Source organism: Nymphalis io, chromosome 16 (assembly GCF_905147045.1).
Source record: "Nymphalis io chromosome 16, ilAglIoxx1.1, whole genome shotgun sequence".
Classification (NCBI taxonomy): Eukaryota; Metazoa; Arthropoda; class Insecta; order Lepidoptera; family Nymphalidae; genus Nymphalis; species Nymphalis io.
The window spans coordinates 11,689,504-11,716,434 of NC_065903.1; the positions used below are offsets into that span (position 1 = coordinate 11,689,504).

General features: G+C 36.8%; 2 protein-coding genes across 4 annotated transcripts in view; one reads left to right on the forward strand and one right to left on the reverse strand.

Annotated features, from left to right (window-relative positions):
• The window catches only part of LOC126774328 (protein trapped in endoderm-1), a 51,554-nt gene that overhangs the window by 21,089 nt on the left and 3,534 nt on the right, over positions 1 to 26,931 (reverse strand). Inside the window, exons 1-2 of one of the 3 annotated variants that reach the window (XM_050495799.1) lie at positions 21,823 to 21,876; positions 11,059 to 11,283 (exon numbers count right to left, since the gene is read on the reverse strand). In XM_050495799.1, coding sequence (XP_050351756.1) covers positions 11,059 to 11,164 — 106 coding nt within the window. In that variant the 5' untranslated portion in view covers positions 11,165 to 11,283; positions 21,823 to 21,876. Of the gene's footprint in view, positions 1 to 11,058; positions 11,284 to 21,822; positions 21,877 to 26,931 lie in introns of those variants that run through there. The other 2 variants (XM_050495801.1, XM_050495800.1) reach the window with 2 other exon arrangements.
• On the forward strand, positions 24,161 to 25,050 carry LOC126774535 (uncharacterized). Its single transcript, XM_050496098.1, has one exon. It carries the CDS (start codon positions 24,267 to 24,269, stop codon positions 25,032 to 25,034), a length of 768 nt encoding a protein of 255 aa, XP_050352055.1. The 5' UTR covers positions 24,161 to 24,266; the 3' UTR covers positions 25,035 to 25,050.

Consider the following 26,931-nt stretch of genomic DNA (forward strand, 5'->3'; position numbering starts at 1 on the left):
ATCATCAGTAATTTTAAAAATGTAAGTTCTTAAAAGGAAGTATTTAAAAGAAATGTGTCGACTTCAAAAAGTTATCAAATGAAGTATCCCCAATAGCTCAATGGTTTACAAGGTATGTATCGATATAAGTGTAGCAGATTCGGTCCTTACAAAATATTATTATGTACCACCTACCACCAAGTAAAATCAACTGAAGATAATATCTACTATATAGTTGGATGATCACCATTGACAACGCGTCGAAATCGGTCAGGAGATCATCTCATTACGTAAGTATATAACATAATAAGGCATCTCTCTGATTTATATGACATTTTATATTTAATTAACTTGTTATCGAGGTTATTATTTATTTTTTCCGCGAAACGTGAGCTGCCTGATGCTTGAAGCCATGATTAATCGCGTCCGGGCTGTTGAACCAAAGAAATAAATAAGATAAAATATTGTAAGAGTATGAATTTTATAATTAGATATATACTTTCTTATTTTTATATTTTATATTATATAGGTGAACGGGTCACCTGATGGTAAGTGGTCACCACCGCCCATAGACAATGTAAGAAATACCTATACAATATTCTGAACTAAGATTTTATGTTCCTTATGGTTGTAATTACACTGACTCACTCACCCTTCAAACCTACCATCCAGTGTAAATCTGATATATATTGTTTACAAAAGTATAAAGTAAAAAGTTTAACAGTTAAGTAAATGAACACAGTTTTTTAATAAAATACTATCTGATATAAGAAATGCTTGCTTTTTCAACACATTTAAAACCAAACTCGCTCTGTACATTATGAACAATCCAAATATATATATATTTAAGTAACAACTGCTAGAAGAATGACTAATTCTGTTTACATATTGACTGATTTATGTAATTTTTATATATTTAAGTTCTTGTATTGTTCTCAAAGAAGTGTATTACTGACTTGTTATATATTATTTGAGAATTTAAGCCATCTTTATTTTAATAAATATTTAATGAGGTCATAATAGCAAAGCATTGTATTGAATAAAATCAATATTCGTAAATAAACAGCTTCCAGCTCACCGATCGATACTGTTTACTGATCAGAGGGGTCATCTGGCCCCGCTGGTCGGGGGTGAATTGATAAATTGTCAGCTCGATTGATATACCACAGGGCTAAGCATGTCCTTCACAATTCGAAATCTGTCATTAATGTTGAAGTTTTGTGCCAAGTTGTAAAGCAACGGTAGACCATAGTATGAAGAAAACAGAGGCGGTAATAGGATTGCTGATAAAACTCCGTGTCGAAGTCATCTTTCCAAAGTGTGCGTTAAAGATTCTTGCACACTTCAACTTCGGTACTCTATTATCGCAAACGAATCGAAATTATAATTGACTCAGATTTAATAAATCAGTTTGAAGACGTTTTCGCGTATGTAGTAGTGTAATACACACACTGCCTCACTTATAAACGTTGCTTAGCGACTATTTTGTTATACGCTGATTTATGTCTGTCTGTCATTATTCATTTCGAATACGAAAGAAGACACAGTATCGTTTAACTGTTCACCCGCTAAACAACGTTTATAAGGCCGATTGTGTCTAAAGCCGAAATAAAATAGTTAGCGATGCTACCGCGTACCTCGAACTATCTCATAAGTAGAGTTAAGTGTTAGAAGCTACTTTTGAACTCACTGGTGGTAGGGCTTTGTGCAAGCTCGTCTGGGTAGGTACCACCCACTCATCAGATATTCTACCGCAAAACAGCAATACTTGATATTGTTGTGTTCCGGCTTGAAGGGTGAGTGAGCCAGTGTAGTTACAGGCACAAGGGACATAAAATCTTAGTTCCCAAGGTTGGTGGCGCATTGGCTATAAGCGATGGTTGACATTTCTTACAATGCCAATGTCTAAGGGCGTTTGGTAACCACTTACCATCAGGTGGCCCATATGCTCGTCCACCTTCCTATTCTATAAAAAAAAAAAAAATTATAATATTAGAATCTTGTAAGGTTGTAACATTATGAAAATATTCAGTTATTAACTTTGGGATTTTCAAAGTTTTTACAATATTACCAACACAATACAATACAATTTTCTATTGTAACATGCTAATAACGTTATTGAGATACAATGGGGCACAGTAGCGAGTGAGGCGCTTGTCACGTGACCTCATATCGGATGCAATTAACTTAGCCATCGTCCTTGTATGTGTATGTATTAAGCACATAATGCATCTACATATACTACTGGTGTCTTGCAACTACATGTGTCTGTATTGTTTTATTAACCCAATTAAAAAAGGAGCACGTTGATAATTCGTACGTATATGTGTTTTTGACTGCCACGTTCGTCTAGTGGCTGGTATATAAGACCGCGGATCCCGAGGGTTCGAACTTCAGGTCGGGCCGATAAAGTTGTTGGGTTTTTTTGTCAAAAATTCTTAGCCTAGAAGCTGGAAGGGACACTTCCGCGTCTTGGAAAGCACGTAAAGCCTTTGTCACCTCAGATTTGAAAAGAACTGGCGAAAGAAACGCTGTGATTTCTTTTGTTGTTGTGCTATATAGAATCGTTTTTTAAATGGCCTCGAGGGGATCTCTTCACTCCCAATTCGAGGGGTAAATAGGAAATTAATTAATTCTTTAAAAACGGGCATTGCTTGTATAGCAATTGCTTTATAACTTTAGGTGATACCTGATTGCCTGTTATGTTGTATACTGAACACGAGTTTTAAGGAAATGTACAAATGACGTATGTTTTGTTATATTTCGTTTCGTTCCAATTTGCCTTTGTTTTTAGATAAATATGAAAATAAAAAAGAAATAGTTAGGAATTGTGACACATGTATATTTGTCATACGTATTAGTTTCGAAATATCATGTCTAGAAGAAAAAGAGCACTCCAGATGTGGAAGATTTATAGGGTATATAATGGGTAACTGTTCTTTTAAACAACCGTGTAACATAAAGACAATACTTACGACAGTTTTATATAGAAAATGATAACCTAATATCCTAACATAAACTGGAACTAGGTGATGATTTCCTCTTGACCACGGCCACGACCAATCTCAAGATAGATTAGCCAACTGCGCAGAACGTATAGTGTACAAGTGTGTGCGGAACACAGGTGCACTTTCACTCTCATAATCCGATGGGACGGCAATTCGAAAAGACTTTGGAGTTCAGTCACAGGATCAACGATCCAGAATCAGGATCCATGACCAAAGTGAAAGTAACCATGTGAAGCTAAGGGTAAATACTAAAAAAATCTGGTCTTTAAACCTTACACTTTGGCCCTGATTATAAATTATGGTATTTGGATCTTAAAAGCTAGCCACTAGCATATCCTTACAAATATAATAAATGCAAACGTTTGTATTTGTTTGTTTGTTACGATTTCACGTGTTAATTTTATATACATGTAATCAGGGTACAGATAAGGACATAGGGTACCTAACACCCCTAATTAATAAAAAATAAAACAGTGTAATGAACCAAGAAACGGTTTTTGGTTAAACTGAATCACGTTTCAATCTTTAATTTCCAAACGTCTATCGAATCAATTCTCGAAGTCAATTTTAATAAGTGATTTTAAGCGGTGTGTGTGATGTGCGCAAGTGGTCGGTATTGAGGATAGTAAAGATGGAACTTTTGTAATTTGATATCATATAGACAGTTTTGTTTTCACACTAGACTCCGCCCGCGACTTCATCCTGTGAGCAGGGGTGTTAGGTACTCTATGCCTTTTGAACAACATGTATGCAAAATTTCGTGTAGTTAAAACGTGAAAGCGTAAAAAATAAACTATCTCACTTTAACATTAGTAACAATAAATTCAACTAATCGGAAAAATTATCATAACAATAAATAAGTATAAAATATTGTAGAGTTAGCATTCATTGATTTGCATGCAGTAGTGCTATGCTGTAAGAACTCACTTAATCACTCACCCGTGAAATGTAATAAGCGACTTATGGTGATTTACTATTTTGAATCGTGTATTCTTGACATGTTATTATTATTATGGTCAATGTCGCGAATCACTTTCTGACATTTCACGATTGTCTTCTGCGGTTAGTATCCAGTTTGTACTTACAGAATAGCCAAACAGGATAAATAGAATTACATCGCTACATAGCATCGAAACTACCTTAAGTAGGAGCGCGGGCAAATGGGCCACCTTATGGTAAGTGGTCACCGTCCCTAGACATTGTCAATGTAAGAAATATTAACCATTCCTTATATCGCTAATGCACCACCAACCTCCACCTCACCCTCCAAACCGAAACGCAACAATACTATGTATTGCTGTTTAGCGATAGACTATTTGGCGAGTGGGTGGTATCTACCCAGGCGCGTGTGCACAAAGGCCTACCACCTCATTCGATGCTCGACCAGATAAAATAAACAGCTTTAAAATAATCTACTATTACAAAATACTGTTTATCAAATATCAACTAATTTGTTAAATTGTTGAACAAAGGCCTTTTCTATTGCGGACGGATATTTGTTTATTTGTTTGTAACAAACAACACATCATCGATCCGTTGAAAGATTTAGTAACACGAGCGGGTGTTATGACGTATTGTGTCGTATCAATGTGCGCCTGCTCAGTAAACATGCGCCTGCTTCCACGAACCGGTAGTGATGGGACGATGATCGTTATCGACGAGCAAACAAATTTACTAACGGCTATTATCATACGATGAACGTCAATTTTTTATCGATAAAAATTTAATGTCAATAACTTTTTATGTATTTTCAGATTTTTATCAGTTTAAATAGATTTAATGAAGCTTTGATATGAAGGGCGTTGAAAAACCGAGTGGATACGGATGCGGAGAACTGGGCGCTCTACCGCAAATTGGGAGTGACTCATGTCATGACATAAGTCACTCCCAATGTCCAGCACGTAAATGAAAACTTAAGTTGTATTAACGATCTTATAAGCATAATAAGCAGTAAACAAATATAATCGGCTTTAAATTGACTTAAAAGTATTTTTAACATATAACGCGATGAATACAGAAATCAATTTAATATATAATTTTTTTTTTTTTTTTTATATTCGCCGGGAGGGCAAATGACTCTACTCCACCTGATGGTAAGTGGTAGTAGAGTCCAAACGCGACGACGGCCAGTACAGACGGGAAAAACGTTCTGCACTAGCCGCCTTCGCCTTGCCGGCCCGCAAGATGCCTCTTCACGCCTCGTTTGAAGGAACCCGGGTTGTAAGAGGAGGGGAACACGTGAGCTGGTAAGGAATTCCATTTTTTGGAAGTGCGACAAAGAATGGAGTTGCCAAATTTCTTTGTTCGCGATGGAATTGATGTCACAGTTAGGCGGTGACATCGAGAACCAGCTCGCGTGGACTTAAGAAGGAAGGGGGAAGCAGGAATTAGAGAGAATAATTCCTCAGAGCACTCGCCGTGATACAGTCGATAGAAAGCGCTCAGTGCTGCTATCTCACGACGCAATTGTAAAGGTTCAAGGGTGTTTGTGACCTTTACGTCGCCAATAATGCGTACGGCACGTCGCTGCAACCGGTCCAAGGCCTCAAGTAGGTACTTAGCGGAGCCATCCCAAAGGTGCGAGCAATATTCCACGCAAGACCGTACCTGTGTTTTGTACAGCAAGCACAGTTGTTGTGGCGTGAAAAAGCGCCGCACCTTGTTCAGAACTCCGAGTTTCCGTGAAGCTGTTTTTATAACAGCCTCGATGTAATCCCTTGGACTAAGGTCGCAGCGAACGTCAATCCCCAGCATGGCGATCCCACAGAGGGAGGGAAGAGGGGAAAATGTTGACTTTTTCGCCGTGAGAGCGATACCTGTGTTTTCTTGGCATTAAACTCAACAAGATTATCAGAGCCCCATTTGGCGATGATCTCTAACGTCCTATCGAGTTCAATGACAAGATTCTTCCGCCTCTCCTCAATTTCCGCTCGCCCAGCCACTGCGCGTCCGTGGTATCCACCATGCACTGTACTATCGTCTGCATAGCAATGTATGTTCCCAAGAGAGAGCATATCATTGATATGCAAAAGAAAGAGTGTGGGAGATAGCACAGATCCCTGGGGGACCCCAGCATTCACTACATAGAATTGTGAAGCGCAACCATCTACTAAAACACGAAGGCTACGCTTGTGTAGGAAGCTGGCAATCCAGGTGCATAGCTGAGCAGGCAGACCATATGCCGGCAGCTTGGAGAGAAGACTTCTGTGCCAGACCCTGTCGAAAGCCTTGGAGATATCGAGGCTGACAACCAACGATTCTCCATGCTTGTCGATAGCTTCACCCCAGAGGTGCGTTACGTACGCTAGAAGATCACCTGTGGACCGTTTTGGTCGAAACCCGTATTGACGATCATTAATTAAAGAGTGATCTTCTAGGTAATGGATCAGTTGGTTGTTTAAAATCCGTTCCATCACCTTACAAAGTACTGAGGTGATAGCTATTGGCCGATAATTTGCCGGGTCAGACCGATCCCCTTTTTTGGGAACCGCTTGCACATTAGCTCTTCTCCAAGCCTCCGGCACACTTCCCGAAGAGAGAGAAAGTTGGAACAGGCGCGTTAACACAGGAGACAGCTCCGCTGCGCACTTCTTCAGCACTATGGCTGGTATTCCATCGGGACCGCTAGCTTTCCGTACATCAAGTGATTGCAGCTCCGCACGCACATCACGTTGCCTGATTTTAATGTCAGGCATCGTATGGCCACATGCAGGTATTGTAGGTGGCAGTGCACTACAATCATCGATGACGGAATTGTCGGCAAAGAGTTTAGCCAGGAGATCAGCTTGCTCTTGCGGACTGTGAGCCAGCGATCCGTCCGGATTTCTGAGCGGTGGCAGCGAAGGTTGGCAGAAATTGTTTTGCACAGACTTGGTCAGACGCCAGAAGCTACGGGAGCCCCTAGGATGCGAAACAAGGTCATGACCAATCTGTACAATGCGCTGTGCATCCGCTCTCGTGTATGCCTTTCTACAGGACTTGGAATTTTTATTATAGTTTGCTTTCAGTGAGTCAATGTTAGATGCCCCGCTAATGCAGCCGTTGATCCACTTGCGATATGCCGCCTGCTTAGATGATACAGCATCGGCACATTCACGAGTGAACCAACGGTTACGCGTACTCCTACTGACGAGATCTGAGCTAGGAATGTAGTATTCCATTCCCAGCATGATCTCGCCAGCAACAGCAGCGGCACTAGCTGTCGGGTCATTCCCACTGAAGCAACGTTCCTTCCAAGGGACCGACGCATAGTAATCGCGCATACCGTCCCAATCCGCCGACTTATAGTGCCAAACGCGACGTTTGCATACCGCTAGTGGCGGCAGCTTGGCCTGTGGCACTCTGGTAGAAATAAGGCTGTGATCCGAAGAGCCAAGAGGAGCCTGAACCACAACCTGATATTCCACCGGGTGAGAAGTCAGCAGAAGGTCCAGTAGAGAAGGTGCTTGCCCATCAATGTCTGGGATCCTGGTGGGCTGATCAACCAGTTGGGTCAAGTCATGTGTGAGAGCAAAAGCATGAGCAGTCCTTCCAGCATGGTCAGTTTTGAGGGATTTCAACCAGGATTCGTGGTGAGCATTAAAATCCCCCAAAAACACAATTCCGCGTTAGGAAATTGCTCTTGCGCAGCATCTGCCACCCGACTAAGATGGTCAAATAATCGGCTTGTCTCCAAGTCACCATTGTGGGATCTGTAGAGGCACACGTAGACTCGGCTCTGACGAACCAGGTCCACACGTACCACCAACATGGAGAAGGAGGGGTCTTCCAAGCAGCGCAGTCGGTGACAGCAAACATCCGTCCTGACGAACAAGCATACTCCGGCTTTCGCTTTGAAGGATTCTTCAAGCGTGTAGTCGGGATAATTAAGGTAGCTGGTATCGGCAGGACGGAGTATTTGTGTCTCCGTGAGAAACAACATTGCTGGCCGTGCTGTCTCGAGATGGTGGTGGACAGCGTTGAGGTTAGTGTGGAGTCCTCGGATGTTTGAGAACTCGACCTCAAACAGCGAGGGTATGGTGGGGGTGTGCACCGCTGTACGACCGTTATTTCTGTTTTGTTGCGCCATTTGGGAAAAATAAAATGGAAAAGAGACGTGAAGCGAGCGATGTATTGCCACGATAGGGATGGACAAAGTGTGGAGGCGTGTTTCCCCAAGTGGTTGCCGAAAGGAAAAATACACTGACCCGCCGGACGGAAGGGCCCCCGAACCCCCCCGGAAGTGGCCGCCGGGACCCCACTTACCGGTCACCAACCGGCACGACGGTCCACCCCGAGATTATGCGTGGCCTGGTGGGGCAGCCTCACGAGCTGGTTAGGCACGCTCGGGCCCCTGTACTATGCCACGGGCGGCCAGCGGAACAGCCGTTTCTTCGGGTCTCCCTGTCCGGCAGGTCAATACAGTTTCCCCCGGCATTGGTTCAACAGCCGTCTCCAATTGGACCAACACCCATCGCGGCAATACTCGCTCGGGCTCTGGCTGTACGCTGGCTGACCTCGAAACGCGGCTGCAAGCCACTTCACGAGATTTTCACCATGCTTACGGTGGTAACAAGCCAGGCGGATGTTAGCATCCTACCACCAGATGAGCAGATGGTCGCTCAGATATCCCTTAGTCGCCTCTTACGACACCCATGGGAAAGAGAGGGGCAGTGAAATGTATTCTTTCTCCGTCACTGCACGGATAATTGTACAAAATACAAACTTTGACCACGTGGTATAGCGAAAAGTAGCAAGTTGTCTTGTCTGTCGCTGCATTTCGCTATTATTACGATTATATTGTCGTTAAATGAACCTGCCTCCTTTGTCAGTGTGTCTGTTAAGACAAATGGAACAGTAACAGCCTGTTAATGTCCCACTGCTGGACTAAGGCCTCCTCTCCCTTTTGAGGAGAAGGTTTGGAGTTCATTCCACCACTGCTCCAATTGTAGAATACACATGTGGTATAATTTCAATGAAATTAGACACATGCAGGTTTCCTCACGATGTTTTCCTTCACCGTCAAGCCACCAATGAATAGTCTTGTAAACGTGTACAATTGTATAATTAAATATATACTCCAAAGTAAGTCCAAACATGCCATTTGCCAATTTCAATAGTGAAAAGCCATTTGTATATGTGAATTAATTATATAATAACAATAATTGCTTAGATATAATGAGTTACAAAGACACATTAAAGTTTGTCAGTAATATTGAAAAGATAAGAACAATAACAATAATTAAATTGAACAAGTGTTCGTTGGCTCATATAGTCAATAGTTACCAAATTAAAAAAAAAACAGTAAATCGATTGACAAACAGAGGAAAAGAAGGCACTGAACTGCTTCTTCTTTGCCTTTTCTCTTACAACTCGGGTTCCTTAAAACGAGGCGTGAAGTGGCATCTCGCGGGCCGGCAAGGCGAAGGCGGCTAGTGCAGAACATTTTTCCCGTGTGTACTGGTCGTCGTCGCGTTTGGACTCTACTACCACTTACCATCAGGTGGAGTAGAGTCATTTGCCCTCCCGTCCCTAATCAAAGATGGGTAACCAGCAAGGAAATCATAAGACAGATGAAATTGTGCCCTATGAAAACCCACTAGCTGTAACCTTAAGCGAAGAGCTTTTGCCCACCACTAGAATATTTAGTCTTAATATTTAGTCTTTAAAACCAGATATATAGATAGATATGTATATATATATATATATATACATATATATATATATATACATATATATATATATATATATATATATATATATATATATTCGCGAAATACCACTCTTCGCGAGATCTCCTAAACTAGCCCGATTGACTTCAAATTTGTCACAGTTACTCCTTCCCCGACGTAGACGCTCCTTAAGAACGGATATTACGCAAATCCTTTTATTATTTTTTATTATCAATCCGTGCGAAGCCGGGGCGACTAGTTGTTTATAATCGTATAGACCGGTCTGCTCGGTATCCTGTTAGCTTTTTTACAATCAAAGTCGCGGTCACAGCCAGTTAATATTCACTTTATTTATTCTATTAGGTCATGAACGGGGTAAATAAGGATTCTTATCAGTCAATATTGTAGTAATATTTTACGTTTGAGGCAAGTGCACTTTATCAAATTGTAATCAATGTCGTTTACCGTTACTTTACGTAATGATATTGTATATACTCCTTGATTACATTCTATATTTAAATTTATATTAGGAACGAAATAGATTTTATAATCATTTCGATTTTGAACTGTTGAACGAGATTATATCTGAAACTACAAGTCGGATTTAAAAAGTACTTTTTGCATTTAATAGTTTTATTTTTAAAGGTTTCGCTATTTTACTATTGAATAAGTGAATTATATACGACACAGACCGTTGTTGGTGTTTTTAAATTAAAGTACCACATGTCTTTTCGTGGGGTTCAATGTTGCCTCATATCAAATTTCATCAAAATCGGTTCAGTGGTGTATATGTGAAAAAGTAACAAACAGACAGAGTTACTTTTGCATTTATAATATTAGTATGGATTAGATTGAGTAATATAGATTTTGAGTCGAGATGGTCCAGTGGTAAGAACGCGTGAATCTTAACTGAATATCGTGGGTTCAAACCCGGGTAAGCACCACTAAATTTTCATGTGCTTAATTTGTGATAATAATTCATCTCGTGCTTTACGGTGAAGGAAAACATCGTGAAGAAATCTGCATATATCTAATTTCACTGAAATTCTGCCACATGTGTATTCCACCAACCCGCATTGGAGCAGCGTGGTGGAATAAGCTCCAAACATTCTCCTCAAAATGAGGAGAGGAGGCCTTTAGCCCAGCAGTGAGACATTCACAGGCTGTCACGGTATAGATTTGAATTGACACTAAAAAACACTGCTTTATATATTATCTAACAGTTTGCTGTTTAGCGCTCACGACTTTATGTATAAAATTTGTTTAGTTGTGGTGATTTGTTAACCAATGCTGTCCTCTTCTTTCGCACATCAAATCAAATATGTCAGAAAGAGATAAATCCTTGTTTAACTAATCATCCACAATACAATGTTTGGAAGGTTATCTTTTACAAATGAAATATAATATAATATATCACTTACCTATAACACCAACTGTACTAAATATACAAGCACACGCGGCCGCCATTATAGTCGCCTCCCGCGGATAAATCGTGTCCAACGTTGAATTATGCATTTCTGTATCCATTTTATTTATCGATATAACTTTCAACACATCACTAGTGATACACTAAACACGCATGTCATTGTTTTACGTTAAAAACAATCTTGTATGTCCTTTTATGATCCATTTGTATGATTATTAATCTGTAACAAAAAAAAAATGTATTTGAAATTATTTATTTTTAATCGTGATGCAAGTTAATTAATCTTAGTAACTTAAATGTGTCGGAAAATGTACTGTGACAAGTCTACCCGCTATGTTAGAATGAAGCAGCGCCCAGTAGTGGGAAAAGAAGAGAAGCTCTTAAATATTAATAATGACTGATTTTGACGGTACCTACCATCTTTGTTATGAAAGGGGTAAAGTAAAATTAAATTGTTATGAAACTTGTTATAATTAATAAGGACTATTACTAGATTTTATGTTAATTTATATCTAACTAGCGATACGTTCCGGCTTTATTTTTGCAGCACTAACGATAATTAAAAAACCCGAGATGGCCTAGTGGTTAGAACGCGTTAATCTTAACCGATGATCGTGGGTTCAACAAACAACACTGAATTTTCATATGCTTAATTTGTGTTTATAATTCATCTCGTGTTTGACGGTGAAGGAAAACATCGTGAGGAAACCTGCATCTGTCTAATTTCATTCAAATTATACCACATGTGTATTCTACCAACCCGCATTGGAGCAGCGTGGTGGAATAAGCTCCAAACATTCTTCTCAATAGGGAGAGGAGGCCTTAGCCCAGCAGTGGGACATTTACAGGCTGGTACTTTACTTTTTTACGATAAGTAGAAAGACATATAATTTCATTTGAACCATATATTTAAAGAGGCAACAATTAAAGGCATAGACACGAAATTTGGTTTTTAAAAATGTTTTCTTACTATTCATTTATTGGCTCACTCACCCGTCAAACCGGAATGCAACAATAATAAGTTGATGTTGCTGTTTAATAATAATAACATCTTGAGACACTTCACACACGGCCATCTGATCCCAAACTAAGCCGAGCTTGTACTATGGAAACCAGACAACTTATATGTTACATATACTAGTTTTCCTTAGTAAATATATACTTATATAGATAATTACACCCAGACTCAGGACAAACAAATATGTTCATGCAGACAAATGTCTGTGCTGCGAATCGAACCCACAACCTTCAGTGTGAAAGGCAAGTCAACGTTTAGCGGTAGAATATCTGATGTGCGGGTGGGTGGTACATGCACAGACGGGTTGGCACAAATACCAAACACCTAGTATTGATCTTTAAAGTGTATTTTATTTATTTATATATGCCTGTAAAATCTAAATAGACTTAATAGTTGGTCATATAACCAACCTATAAGTACGCTATTTTTCCAATGTTATTCACAGTTATACTTTTAATCGTATTTCTAGATCGTTCAACCGTCCGTAAAATATTCAGTTCTTGCATGTATAGCGGACAGATTTACATGCATTAAAATACGTCTCGGCAACTCCCGCATGGACAGCCAAGGAGATCATTGCGGCCTGTTCGCCTGTCCATCGACACAGATAACTATCACATTGATGTTTCATTGTTTTCTATAAGCTTTGAAATTCGAATTCGAATTCCATTTTTAAATATAGAAACATATATTTTTTAAGAGACAAAGTATATACTAGTGGCCCGAAATTAAATAACCTTCAGTGATTCTGTAAGAACTCATTTAATTACTCACACGTGAAATGTTGACAATGTGAACTGACTTATGGTGAAAATAGTATATTTTTACTTGTAATTATATAATGGTCAATGTCGCATATCACTTTCTGACATTTCACGACCTGTTTTCTGCGGTGAGTTGCCCCGAGAGACGACTCGGTTGAACGGCGAAAGAAATTTAGCAATTTTTTTTAATTGATTAGAATTTTCAACGTTCAGGAATTAGTTTAATTTGAAAGCAATGTTTTATTATTATTTACAACATCGATTTACAGCAATTCATTAGGTAGCTTTAATCAAGCTGTCCGATTAAAAACTCAAGCTTTACATAATAGACTTATTACAAAAAAGGTTCAATACTTAAAAAAAAAGAAATAATTTAACTTCACAAATAGTAAATGTCACAGAATTATATTGATTGCCCGTTATTTAAACTATATAGATTATAAATAAATTAGCCTTAAGGAAGAAGGTACAAGTACATATTACAACACGTATTTACCGAAAACTATGAAAAATTACAAGTTCAACATCTTTTACTGTCATTTTAATCGTAAACTTTAAAGTAATAAAATATTGGCTACTTTGATGTTTTTTATGGTGTCGTTGTAATTTGAATGAAGTGGTCCGTTTTATGTATAAAAACGCATGTTGGTATATCTGCTTGTGATTAATAGACTTCGATACAGTTTGACCGATTTATAAGCACATAGTGGAGACGGCTTATATAGTAAAAAATAATAGAATTTTGTAACTGTTAGATTGCGCTGAAGCATTTCAATTTCTAAACCGATTGTCATGACAATTCGTATATATACAAACAGACAGGACAACGCCTGGCAGTGTTTATAAGTAATGTATGATTAAGTATAATAAAATAGAAACGCTCAGTTTGCTATTAGAGAATAGTTGTTAGCGGTAGCTACCAGAGAGTTTTTATTATTTTTTATTTGTGTTTGTATCTCCATAGACTTGTTCTCGATGTCGTTGGTGAATCAAATCTTTTAATTTTTTCAATGCTGTCTTCAAGTGCCTGCATATTTATTGTAGTATATAAATACTTATTTAAATAAAGTTTGTTTTTAATTTATTTATTGCGATTGGGAAATTCTGCTAGCATTCATGCCTCTATTCCACGCGGTCACGATTATTGCAGTAGCAGTTTTAAATTTTGATTTGTATATATTTAAGACTTGTGTAAATGATTCTTATGTTATTTATGAATTATTTGCATACCCCTCCGAATTGAACACGATGACAGTTTACGATCATCTTTAAGTCATCGAGTCAAGGGCAATCGCTTATCGAGGGCACGAAACAATAGCTGAATACAAATAGCATTTAACAAGTCCATAATGAGCGACAATATATAGCCTGAGTCCGGTCATAATACCCACTCCGAATCGTGGGTGTATTTCAAAGGAAACTGCGCGTTGTGTCTTCGTTCGCGTTAACGTTGGAATTGGAAATACGCTCTATTAGTATAATATACCAACTATTTTATTTCCAATTAGCCACTTTACGCGTAGTCTACCGGTAAACCTACCAATGCATTTTTTATTTTATAGAATAGAAAGGCGGATGAGCATATGGGCCACCTGATGGTAAGTGGTCACCAACGCTCATAGACATTGGCATTGTAAGAAATGTTAACCATCGCTTACATCACCAATGCGCCACCAACCTTGGGAACTAAGATGTTATGCCCCTTGTGCCAGTAATTACACTGGCTCACTCACCCCTCAAACCGGAACACAACAATACCAAGTACTGCTGTTTTGCGGTAGAATATCTGATGAGTGGGTGGTACCTACCCAGACGAGCTTGCAGAAAGCTCTACCACCAGTAAAAAGCGGTACCCTTTCCGTCTAGACGAGGAGCGCCATGGGATCGCTTTCGCATGCTACCGTTTAATCTTGACCCCTGAGGTATCCCAAGATTATCTTAATTAAATTCAGATATTAAGACGATGTCGTACTCCTAACATAAGCTTTAGGCTGTAGTTACACAAGTTCAAGTAGAATATATGAGTGGTACCTACCTACCTACCAGAGCAGGTTTGCACAGAGTCCTACCACCAAGTAATAATAAGTATATATATAAATCAAAAAAAGACCTGGTCCTGGGTTCAATTCCCAGGTCGGGCCAATAAAAATTGTTGTGTTTTTCTATCAGAAAATTCTCAGTAGCAGCCCGGAGTCTGAAAGTTGGAAATGTGTACACTCCCGTGCTTCGGAAATACGAAAACATTTTATTTGGTAAGTGAGTTGAACTATCCATAATATTAAAATAAATTTTCAATTCTCATAAAATTACTGGCAGTGTAGAATTAATTTCAAGCCGACACAAAAAAAAAGTATTGTGATGCCGAAGAATAAAATGAATGAAATGTTTATAAAATTTATTATTATTATCATTTACAGTTATTACTCTGCTATCATTTAAGGAAAACATGTTTATTTATATCATAAACTGAAACGGTGCCGACAGTATTTTTTATAGTGACGGTTTGAAGGGTGAATGAATCAGTGTAATTACAGGCACAACGGACATAACATCTTAGTTCCCAACGTTGGTGGCGCATTGGCGATGTAAGCAATGTAACATTTCTTACAATGCCAATGTCTATGGGCGTTGGTGACCACTTACCATCAGGTGGCCCATATGCTCGTCCGCCTATCTATTCCATAAAAAAAAGAGTGACAATTTGTTAGTAGAATTGGTCCCCTAGTAAGAATTAACGTTGTATAATATTAAACGTTCATACCCTGAGTTCAGAACATGACTATTCGCTTTTTCCTAAAGCCGGAGCCGTCGGTCATATAGGTTTTGAGTTATTTCAATCTTTTGAATCATTCAATATACGACAGACCAAGGACTCCTACCCAGAAAATGCCTATTTATACTAACCGTAAAATTATATGGTAGCCGTATTTTATTTACTTTATTGGATACACAGATGCCATAAGAATACTTCACATCTAGTCAGATCACATCAGGAATGAGGAAACAAAGTGCATTTTACGATTATAAAGGAATGACAATGGCTTACCGACCGACGTCATAAATTATGAAATAAATGTAAAAAAAAAATTAAGAACACGTATTTATATTTATATACCGTGTATTACATAGTGGTGTATTATACTCTACTCGTGGTAGAGCTTTGTGCAAGCTCGTCTGGGTAGGTACCACCCACTCATCAAATATTCTACCGCAAAACAGCAGTACTTGGTATTGTTGTGTTCCGGTTTGAAGGGTGAGTGAGCCAGTGTAATTACAGGCATAAGGGACATAACATCTTAGTTCCCAAGGTTGATGGCGCATTGGTGATGTAAGCGATGGTTAACATTTCTTACAATGCCGATGTCTAAGGGCGTTTGGTGACCACTTAGCATCAGGTGGCCCATATGCTCGTCCGCCTTCCAATTCTATAAAAACAAAAAAGTATAATTTTGATTGTGCGAGTATAAAGTCTTTATTGCTAGAGGTTTAAGTCATTTTAAATTTCGAACTATTGTTTTTTTTTTTAGAAAGAAATAATAAAAACTTAAAATTATGACGAACACATACATTGTTCTACGACTTATCCGTGTAATACTTGCAAGTGGCAATGTTGCCAACTTATTGATTTCATCACTAAAACCAATGGAGACTACCTGACAGAGAAGAATTTAAATGTTTTTTTAATTATTTGTCTTATTCTAACAAATAATATTTATATAAAATAGAAATTTGATTTTTAACAATCAATAGACCTTATAAGAAAACCTGTGACCACAATCCTATATGAACGCTGCGAATATTAGCCAGATCACCCACTAGGAGTGATCAAGAAATAAAATAAGAATTAAGTATTTCAGGATAAAGTTTCCTTACCAATAGACGAAATATTCAGTTTATGAAAACCGGGTGGTTTCCATAAACCCAAAGTCGCGAGCTAAGTAAACTATAAATGAAAGAGTTGAAACGACAAGTGCTACCAGCCTACAGCCGACAATAACGAATTTATTGCTTGAATAATAATAAATTTATCAACGGAATAAATTAGCCCGGTTATTGTCATTACAAATATGGATAGCGTTGTCTCCAATTGTGTGTGTTTGTGTTACAATTACATTTCTAATTATCATGGTTATAATCTAATTCAAATATTTACAGTTTATCTAATCCAACAGGGATTGAAGTTTATAATTAATGTTCAAGTGGATTTGGTAATCGAACTGAAATGTGGGGGACTTAGTTTGCTTAAGACGAGATGGCCTAGTGGTGAGAACGCGTGAATCTTAACCGATGATCGTGGTTCAAACCCGGGCAAGCACCACTGAATTTTCATGTGCTTAATTTGTGTTTATAATTCATCTCGTGCTTGACGGTGAAGGAAAACATCGCGAGGAAACCTGCATGTGTCTAATTTCATTGAAATTCTGCAACATGTGTATTCCACCAATCCGCATTGGAGCAGCGTGGTGGAATAAGCTCCATACCTTCTCTGCAAAAGGAAGAGGAGGCCTTAGCCCAGCAGTGGGACATTAACAGGCTGTTACTGTTACTGTTTACTGTCACGATTATACATTTTAAGTTCCACGATCGTGTTATTTATTGTACGGTAGATAAGCACACTCAATGTTGGAGAGGAATTAATAATTTCAAATTTTCCGGGTTATATATTACCAGTATTCACCCATGTTAAGGGGAGAGGGGCTTAAAAAAGTATCCTGTGTCCGTCCTAGGGGCTCAAGCTTGCTTCATACCAAATTTTATCAAAATCTGTACAGTGATTTAGCGTTGAAAGCGTAACTGCGAGACAGTTACTTTTGCAATTATAATATTAGTACAGACTGTTCCCGGTTCCTACATTTAACGAATAGTTATCGTACATCAGTGACCAGTCATCGATCCGGTACGAATTCAAAATTTAGGAAACTTTATTTATTATCGTCTCCTGGACATTTGTAACATGCGTAAACAAAACAAAAAGTTTTATATAGTTACGCGTTCTGTTTCGAATGGGTTACAAGGCATTTGATTGGTATAAAAAAAAAACCTTTTTATAAACAAAAATAATAATAAGGAATAAGCTCCAAACCTTCTCAAAAATGGAGAGGTCTTAGCCCAGTGGGACATTCACAGGCTGTTACGATAAACAAGAAAACCATTAATATAAAATTTCATTACGAACCCGTGTCAGGGATATGTCGTCGTTTCCGTAAAACGACACCTGATCCGCGATAACGTTAATGACAGATGTCAATTCAATTTCATCGAGTGTTTGCGGACATCACTAATTTGCTAAGAGCCCTGGTCAATAATTTATGTGTATTGCGACATCACTAATGATGGTTGGTTATTAATATCATTTTTTGCTTCAACTTTATGTAAATTTTTAAAAAGATTATTTAAAACGTTCAAACAATTGATTTTTTTTTAATAAACTTTTGTTTCCTTTATATGTTTATGTGAATAAAAGTTTATAGTCAAGTTTGTTGCGATAAATAAAATTTTTAAAACCGACAATATATGATGTATTGATAATTGATATGCATTTCTGGCATCAATCCAAATACCGGGTAAAAATGCAGCCAATATAACATGACGCGTACTAAATGACGTTATATAAGACGCAGGTTGAAGTTTTCTTTAGAAAGTTTGTCAGATCTTCTTGTATGGATTGCAGGTAGTTTAACTCAGGTGAGCATTCTGCTAGTAAAGTCTGGGTAGACTCATCACAACGCAAGTTTATCTACAGCCAAATAACAATAGATACTTTTTATTGCGGTATGCGCTAGTTCACGTTGTCCCAACAGACTATGTGAGGGATAAATAAGTGCATGATGCACTTACTTGAGCACTACATAATATTCCTTTGAAATAGGTGGGTTTGGGTGTAGTTAGGAAGACATTATTATTTAATACTAGAAATATCCGCGGCTTTGCCATCGTGGAATTCAGTTTGTGACGAAAATAATTTAAAATCTGTCATTTTAACACACATAATGCGTATTTGAATCCATACATGATACAAAATATTTAAAACGCAAATATTAACTTAAAAAGAGACGGTTATTTTGAAATCATAGGCTGACAATTAAATTTTATTTATCAGTATAGGTATCGAGTTTTACTTTTCATCATTTGAATTTAAAATTAATTTGAGCTACTTATTTTAAAGGCAAGGGACTCAATTATGGCCGATAACTACCTACACAGTAAATTAATCAACTGACGCGGCTTTATCTGTTTTTATAATGTACCATGATCGGCCATATTGTCTCGTGGCGTCATAATTATGCTATTTGACAAATTCCATTTCAGTTTGACAAAAAACATTTTACTGCCAAGTCAAGTTAACAGACGGATGCATAACGGCGTCATTGTTGGGTAAAAATATAACAGTAGCAGTAACAGCCAATTAGAGAGAGTTAGAGAAGGTTTGGAGCTTATTCCACCACGCTGCTCCAATGCGGTTTGGTAGACTACACATGTGGCATAATTTCAATGAAATTAGACACATGCAACCTGCAAATCTTTTGTTCTTATTCATGTTCTGCCTTTGTGTCACATTCGATGAATCGGTTCCTCTCAGGTCTAAGGTTTCCGAACCGGTAGATTTTTGAGAAACAATATGCAAGGGGAACGCTTCTATATTGTATAAAGATTTTTGACATGTCTTTGTGTGCTTTAGGAGGTAAGAAACAATCGGCCAGAGCTCCCTTCGTATTTAGTCCGCAGTCATAAATGTTGGTTCTGGTTAACGGGGAAACTTGTTAGTTTTACCAAAATTGACGACGTGACAGTCGTGCGGAACGATGAATAATAATAATTTTACTTTACCGTAACAGCCTGTGAATGTCCCACTGCTGGGCTAAGCTCCTCTCCTATTTTTTGAGGAGAAGGTTTGGAGCTTATTCCACCACGCTGCTCCAATGCGGGTTGGTGGAATACACATGTAGCAGAATTTCAGTGAAATTAGACACACGCAGGTTTCCTCACGATGTTTTCCTTCACCGTTAAGCACGAGATGAATTATAATCACAAATTAAGCTCATGAAAATTCAGTGGTGCTTGCCCGGGTTTGAACCCACGATCGTCGGTTAAGATTCACGCGTTCTAACCATCTTGGCATTTAAAAAAATATATACTCAAAATAATACTAATCCAGTATATATAAATTTTTATGCTGTTAATTTTCTTAAAACAAACTTTGTCTTAAAACAATTCTTTTAACTTCAAGGTCGCAATAAACAATCTCTCTGTTCATAGTCGATCGGAAGTTTATAATAATTTTTCCTAATAGATTTATGCTTACATATCTGAATTAAATATTTTGTTTTTTCAAAATCCAATTGGTGTAATAAATGGTTGCTTTTTAAACAATTTGTAATACATTATTTCGTTTCTTAGAAAATATGTATTATGTACACATATCCAAATATAATATGAACAAACTTATACAATTTTGAATTAAATATTATTTATCCTTGCGTTTATTACGCCTTCCGTGATATTGATTACCACTGGATAATATAAGTGTTTTAAGACTGTGAAAATCGATAAAATTATAATACACACATATATATGTCTTGTATGATCAAGCATCTAATGAAAATAACTTTTTGTTCTGTAAAATATTAAAAAATACATAATTATTGTTCTTAGGTCTAGATATTTTGTTCCGAGCAATATTAAAAAAAAATTGACGTTAAAATGGCGGGTAAATATTACTTGTGTTACAGTTACAAACGTCATCTCGCAAATGATGCATTCTCGTTAAGTCGTAAAAAGTAAATTACACTTGATATTTTTCTTCGAAACGATAGTAAAAATAAATCACCCGTCTCACGGTCGTAGTGAAATAAAATTTTGTTTACGAAACGCCAAACCGATGTGTTACTGTTCGATTGAAGAGATCAATTCATCTTCTATACTAAAATACGAACACTTGTACGAGCGTCCAGCTGTCTGAGCTATTACGTCAGACTGACAGCCATTTTGTTTTATTGAACGCTATTTTAATAATATTCTTTTATTATTTATTATTTTGCTTAGTAAAAGAAAAACAAAAGCCAAAAGTTTTTTTTTTTAAAAGTAATTTATTTGATTTCAGAAAGACAAACGGCAAACTTAAGATGATGCGTTATTAGTGGTAACATTTTCTAGTAAGTTTTCTTGTGATGTCCAATCACTGATTAATCCGGAAATAAACTATCGATTACCAATATTCTCCCTTGAGAATTCCATCCCTGTTCCGTTTCCCTCGTGACTTGCCCTACAATATCCTATTTGACATGCAGTTTGTCATCGCCCTGAGTAAACACAACGCTTCAACGTGTGCGTTTATTTTGCGTTGGTTTGTATTTAACATTTTCTGATGTATCAAAAATATAAATGACAATCATAACCGATAGTTATATTGCAAATTAATACCTTATCTCGATTATATTTATATCCTGAAACTTAAATTGTAATACTGGCTGGTAACAAACACGGACACATTAAAAGAAATTAGAGATAAGATACGTCAAAGGTACGGATAATACGTCTGTATATATACAAATACAAGAAAGAATGTTAATATATATTGAGATTCGAGAATTTTCTTAATTATTAGGTATAATAAAAATCTTGATCTTTTATATAAAGCGCGATACGCGGTATACGCTAGTGCTGATATACAAATTACGATTTTTACAGTCCGTAGATATAGTTCGGTAGAAAAAATAACAACCGAATTGATGACCTTCTTATTGAAGTCGGTTAATACCAAATCCTGTTGGGAATGGAGATACGCATTATATATTCTTTGCTTCGCACGGGCAGGATGAGCGTTTACATAGAACGGTTATATCGTAGTATATATAACACTATTGGTTTACGCAAAGCCCGCCAGTAAAGCTATCAATACATGATTGTTTGGAATATCTTCAATAATTATAGTAATATTTCAGCCCATTTTCACAAAAAATTACTAAATTATACATACCTTCCTCGTGAATGACTCCGTGCATTGGTGAAAATCACTTCAGACACAGACATAACATCTTTTTTTATATATATATTCCGGAAAGGCAAATGACTACTCCACCTGATGGTAAGTGGTAGTAGAGTCCAAACGCGACGACGGCCAGTACAGTCGGGAAGAATGTTCTGTACTAGCCGTCCCCGCCTTGCCGGCCCGCAAGATGCCTTTTCACGCCTCGTTTGAAGGAAGTATCTTAGTTACCAAGGTCGGTAGCGCATTGGCGATCTAAGGAATATTTAAAATTTCTTACACCGAAAATATGTATCTTAATAAATCTATGTATAACCATACGTCGTTGATTATTTATCGTTACGTTTTACATACGGGAATATCTCGAAGAGAATAATAATAGTAATAATATCGTGGGACATTTTTCACACACGGCCATTTGATCCCAAATTAAGCTTGTACAAAGCTTGTGCTATGGAAACCAGACAACTGATATACTTTTCTTTTATATCATACTTATATAGATAATTACACCCAGGCTCAAGACAAACAGACATGTTCATGCACACAAATGTCTGACCTGGGTGGAAATCGTACCCACAACCTTCTTCGTGAAAGGCGAGTATCTACCAACCACGCCAACCGGCTCGTCAAAAAGAGACTTGACTTCAGGCCAAGTTAAATTGCGAATGCGATGTATATTGTATATATATCCGTATATTTTTTCAATTACAACGTAAAAAAAACAATACATAATAACTATAGTTGCTTCAACAGACTTCTGACGCACGGCTCATACTAGTTCAAAAGTCAGGGCTGTATTATATAAAAAAAGTTTACAATAGGTTTTTTTATATACAACTTAAAATCTGCATTCATTATTATAAATTACTATAAAGTAATAAATAAAAAAAAGTAACATCAACGAAAGTCATATTACGTTTGCATGCCAGTGTTAAAATTATTTAAAAAATATTATACAAGCAATTAACGTAAACATAGTTCTTTGAAAATATCTAGGTCAGTTATCGTCACTGTAATTAGTGTTATAGTGTGACGTAAGACATTAACATACATAGAGAGCATTCGTCTTAATACTAGTTAATTGTTTTATGTAACTGGAGACAAAGTTTACTGGCAACACTCGTACATATATACTCACTATAACAACGGTATTCATAAATCATAAATTAATACGTTTTATAAAATATAAAGTATAAAAATTAATGGTCGTATCGTATTCGATACGCGCACGCATCGTTCATCTGATTGAGTTAGAAACTTTGAACGGTTGTTGCGTAAAGATATTTAGAGTAATACAATCTTTCAATTAGTAAGATGCAATTCGTATTGCGATAAAAAGTTTACAAAATGATTTAAAAAAACACAGCAAGCATGACGGGAACTAGCTAGAAAATAATATATTTGGAATCCTTGGAAGATTAAGAATATTAAAAAAACGTAATTTTTACAAGCAAACTTTAGCTACCGGAAATTTGGAATATTGTGTAATGTGAAACTGACTTACGATGTTGATGTGTATATCCTTTAAATTTTATGATAATTAAATTCAATGGACGTCATTACTTTCTGATACTACTCGTTCGTGATCTGCCGTCGATTTTCGAGTTTCTTCTTTTATAAGTTTTATTGATCTTCGTTAATTGGATTTTAATGGAATTTACTATAAAATTCACACATACATACTGTGATATATCGTGTATATCATATCATTCGTTCGTTCGTAGTACTTGTGTAAACATCAGTTTGTACCTGTGTCGATTAAAATTAATAAAATAAAATAGTTCTAATAGCTTTTAGTGCAAAATCTGCAATTGACTATAGTGCCTATAATTAGTTTAACCATAATTCATATCAATCGTGTCCAAAAAGTGCAGTTTTTTACCTAAAACTATACTCCTAAGTTGCTGTTATTAAGTGCTAGTGGAACAAAGTTATTTTACACCACCCACTTAGCACTGATAATTATTTGCTGCTAAGCTTAAGTACTCTACTGATCAACATTTTCGACCTCCATACCATCTGCACAAATAGCAGCGCGGTAGTAAAAGTGACTGTAATTCAAAGACATCGAGGGGTACCAAGATCAAATCCTGAATACACCGAGCTTTTTTTTTTTTTTTTTTTCTTCTATTTATTTATTTTTATAAGTATGGTTGTTGTGTTTAACTCAGAAGAGAGTTAAATGTTCAAATACATCATGTAACCGTCATTTTCATGCGGACTGTATTAAGTTCAATGAGGCACAATCGAGCCGAGCTAAATGGGTTTGCCCAATATGTCAAGGGCCGAAATCAAAAACAGGGAATAGAAGCTCTCCTTCCGATCATGGCAAGAGTATTAAAGAATCTGAAATAGATTCACCAGTTTCCTTAGTAAGTAACATAGACTCCCAAGATGCTATTCTTCAAGAAATTCGAAATCTTCGTAGAGAAATGAATGAAAAATTTGAATACCAACAATTAAGCCTAAACGATTTCAATACGAAATTAAGTGAGATTCGCGGTGAAGTGCGAGATTTAAACTCCAAATTTTCTATAATGCGAAAGGAGTTAGATCAAGTAACTAATACAGTGCAGTTTTTATCTGATAATTTTGACGAACAACAACTCATTAACGATCGTTACAAAACAGATATCTCTCAATTAAAAACAGAAAGCACATCTCTACGTGCGCAACTTAGCAAAGTCGCCAGCCTTATGGAACAGCTTGAGCAACGTGCTCGAGACTGTAATATTGAAATACAGTGTGTTCCGGAGCATAAGTCTGAAAACCTGTTTACTATTGTGAAACAACTCACTAGAGTCGTTTCGTGTGACATAGATGATAGTGATATTAAAGAATTCCATCGCGTTGCTAAGGTTGAGTCTGACTCGAAGCGCTCTCGCAATATCATAGTCAAATTAACCAGCCCGCGCGTCCGTGATACTATACTTGCAGCGGTAAAAACTTTCAACAAAAAGAATGAAAACAACAAACTCAATTCGACTCATTTAGGCATCGCGGGTGATAAGCAATCAATATACGTCAGTGAACATTTGTCCCCAACGAACAAGAAACTTCATGCAGCCACGAGACTCGTCGCAAAAGAGAAGAAATACGAGTTTGTCTGGATCCGAAATAGCCGCATTTATATTCGTAAAAATAAGCATTCACCTGCAATTTTAATAAGAAATAACGATTTTTTAAATAGTCTAAAGTAATTTTTTGGTTATATTATTGTGCTTATTTCTTTTTTATTTATTTTTTCTACCTGAGTAAGCATTTATTGTGTTTTTTAGTTTTAAAATTCAATATTAAATTTTTTTATCAAAATGTGAGGGGCCTGCGGACCAAGACTGAGGACCTCTATTTATCTGTTCTCTGTTGTGATTATGATGTCATTATTCTTACGGAAACTTGGCTGAATGATACAATATTTGATCATGAATTATTTGACACTCGATATTCAGTATTTAGGCGCGATCGTAGTACAACTTCATCTTATTTGAAAGATGGTGGTGGTGTTGTAATTGCCATACACAAAAAGTTTGAGAGTCTGAGAAAAATCACTTGGGAATCTGTATGTGAAGATCTTTGGGTTTCATTTAAAATAGGTCTAAGTACTCAAATTAATATTTGTGGTGTCTATATTCCACCTCCAGTAAAGGAGTTGGAACTTAATTACTTTCTTAAAAATACTGCACAAGTTATTAACTCTAATACAGATGACGGCACAATAAACGTGGTGATTGGGGATTTCAATTTGAGCAATATTGTCTGGGAATATAGCACTTACAGTCGTAGTCTAATACCTGTACGTACAAACAATAATGTGGATTCTTTATTTATTGACACAATATTTTTTTGCAACCTACATCAATGCAACTCAATTTCTAATAATAACGATAGAATTCTCGACCTAGTACTTAGCTCACATCCATCTTTTCTTACGGTATCTGAAGAAAAACCCTTAGTTCCGCTTGATTGTCATCACCCAGCCTTATTAATAGACCTACAGTATTCTACTCAAAAACACTATCTTAAAAGTAACACTGAACCTAAATATAATTTTGCTTTTTGCGACTATAATACTGTTATTGAGGAACTTTCAAAGATTGATTGGGCACATTTATGGAAAAATTGTGGCTCTGTAGATGAAATGATAGAAGTTTTTTATGAAACTTTACTAAATGCTATTTACAAAAATACCCCAAAATCCAAACCCCGTGATGGCAAGCATCCCATATGGTATTCACGTTCTCTAATACGTACTCTTAAGGAAAAATCAAAATATCATAAAGTATTCAAGAAGTATAAAAATCCTATGGATAAATACACTTATGATCTCCTAAGAGATCGCTCAAACGAAATGATATTTGAATGCTATGATTTCTTCAAAAAAAATATATCAGACCATATTCGTAACAACCCTACATACTTTTGGAAATATTTTAAAGACAGAAAATGCAATTCTAAGTCGATTCCCAATCAAATGATATTAAATGATAGAAAAGCTACAGGAGGACAGGAAATATGTAATCTTTTTTCCTATAATTTTCAGTCGATCTATGATACCACACATAAGTTACCACCTTTCAACCCAAAATATTTAACTAGTATTAAATGTACTAATAACACATACGCCAAATGTTCTGTAACAGACCATGAGGTTAAAACACCGCTTCTATCCTTAAATTGCAATAAAGGGGCGGGACCCGATCTAATACCACCTATATTTATTAAAAATTGTGCTAAAGTTTTAGTTAACCCTCTTACAACTATATATAATAAATCACTTCAATCGGGAATATTCCCAGCTAAATGGAAAGTTGCTTATATAACACCAATTCATAAGTCTGGAGACATTAATAATATAACTAATTACAGACCAATATCCATACTATCTACTTTTGGGAAAGTTTTTGAGTCACTAATTCAAAAAAAGATGTATTCTCATTTAAAACCTTACTTTGATTCATACCAGCATGGCTTTTGTCCACATAAATCCACAACATCTAATCTAGTTAGTTACATATCTGATATTTCTGAAGCTGTGGATAAGAATAATGAGGTACATGCTATATATCTGGATTTTAAAAAAGCGTTCGACTTAGTCCA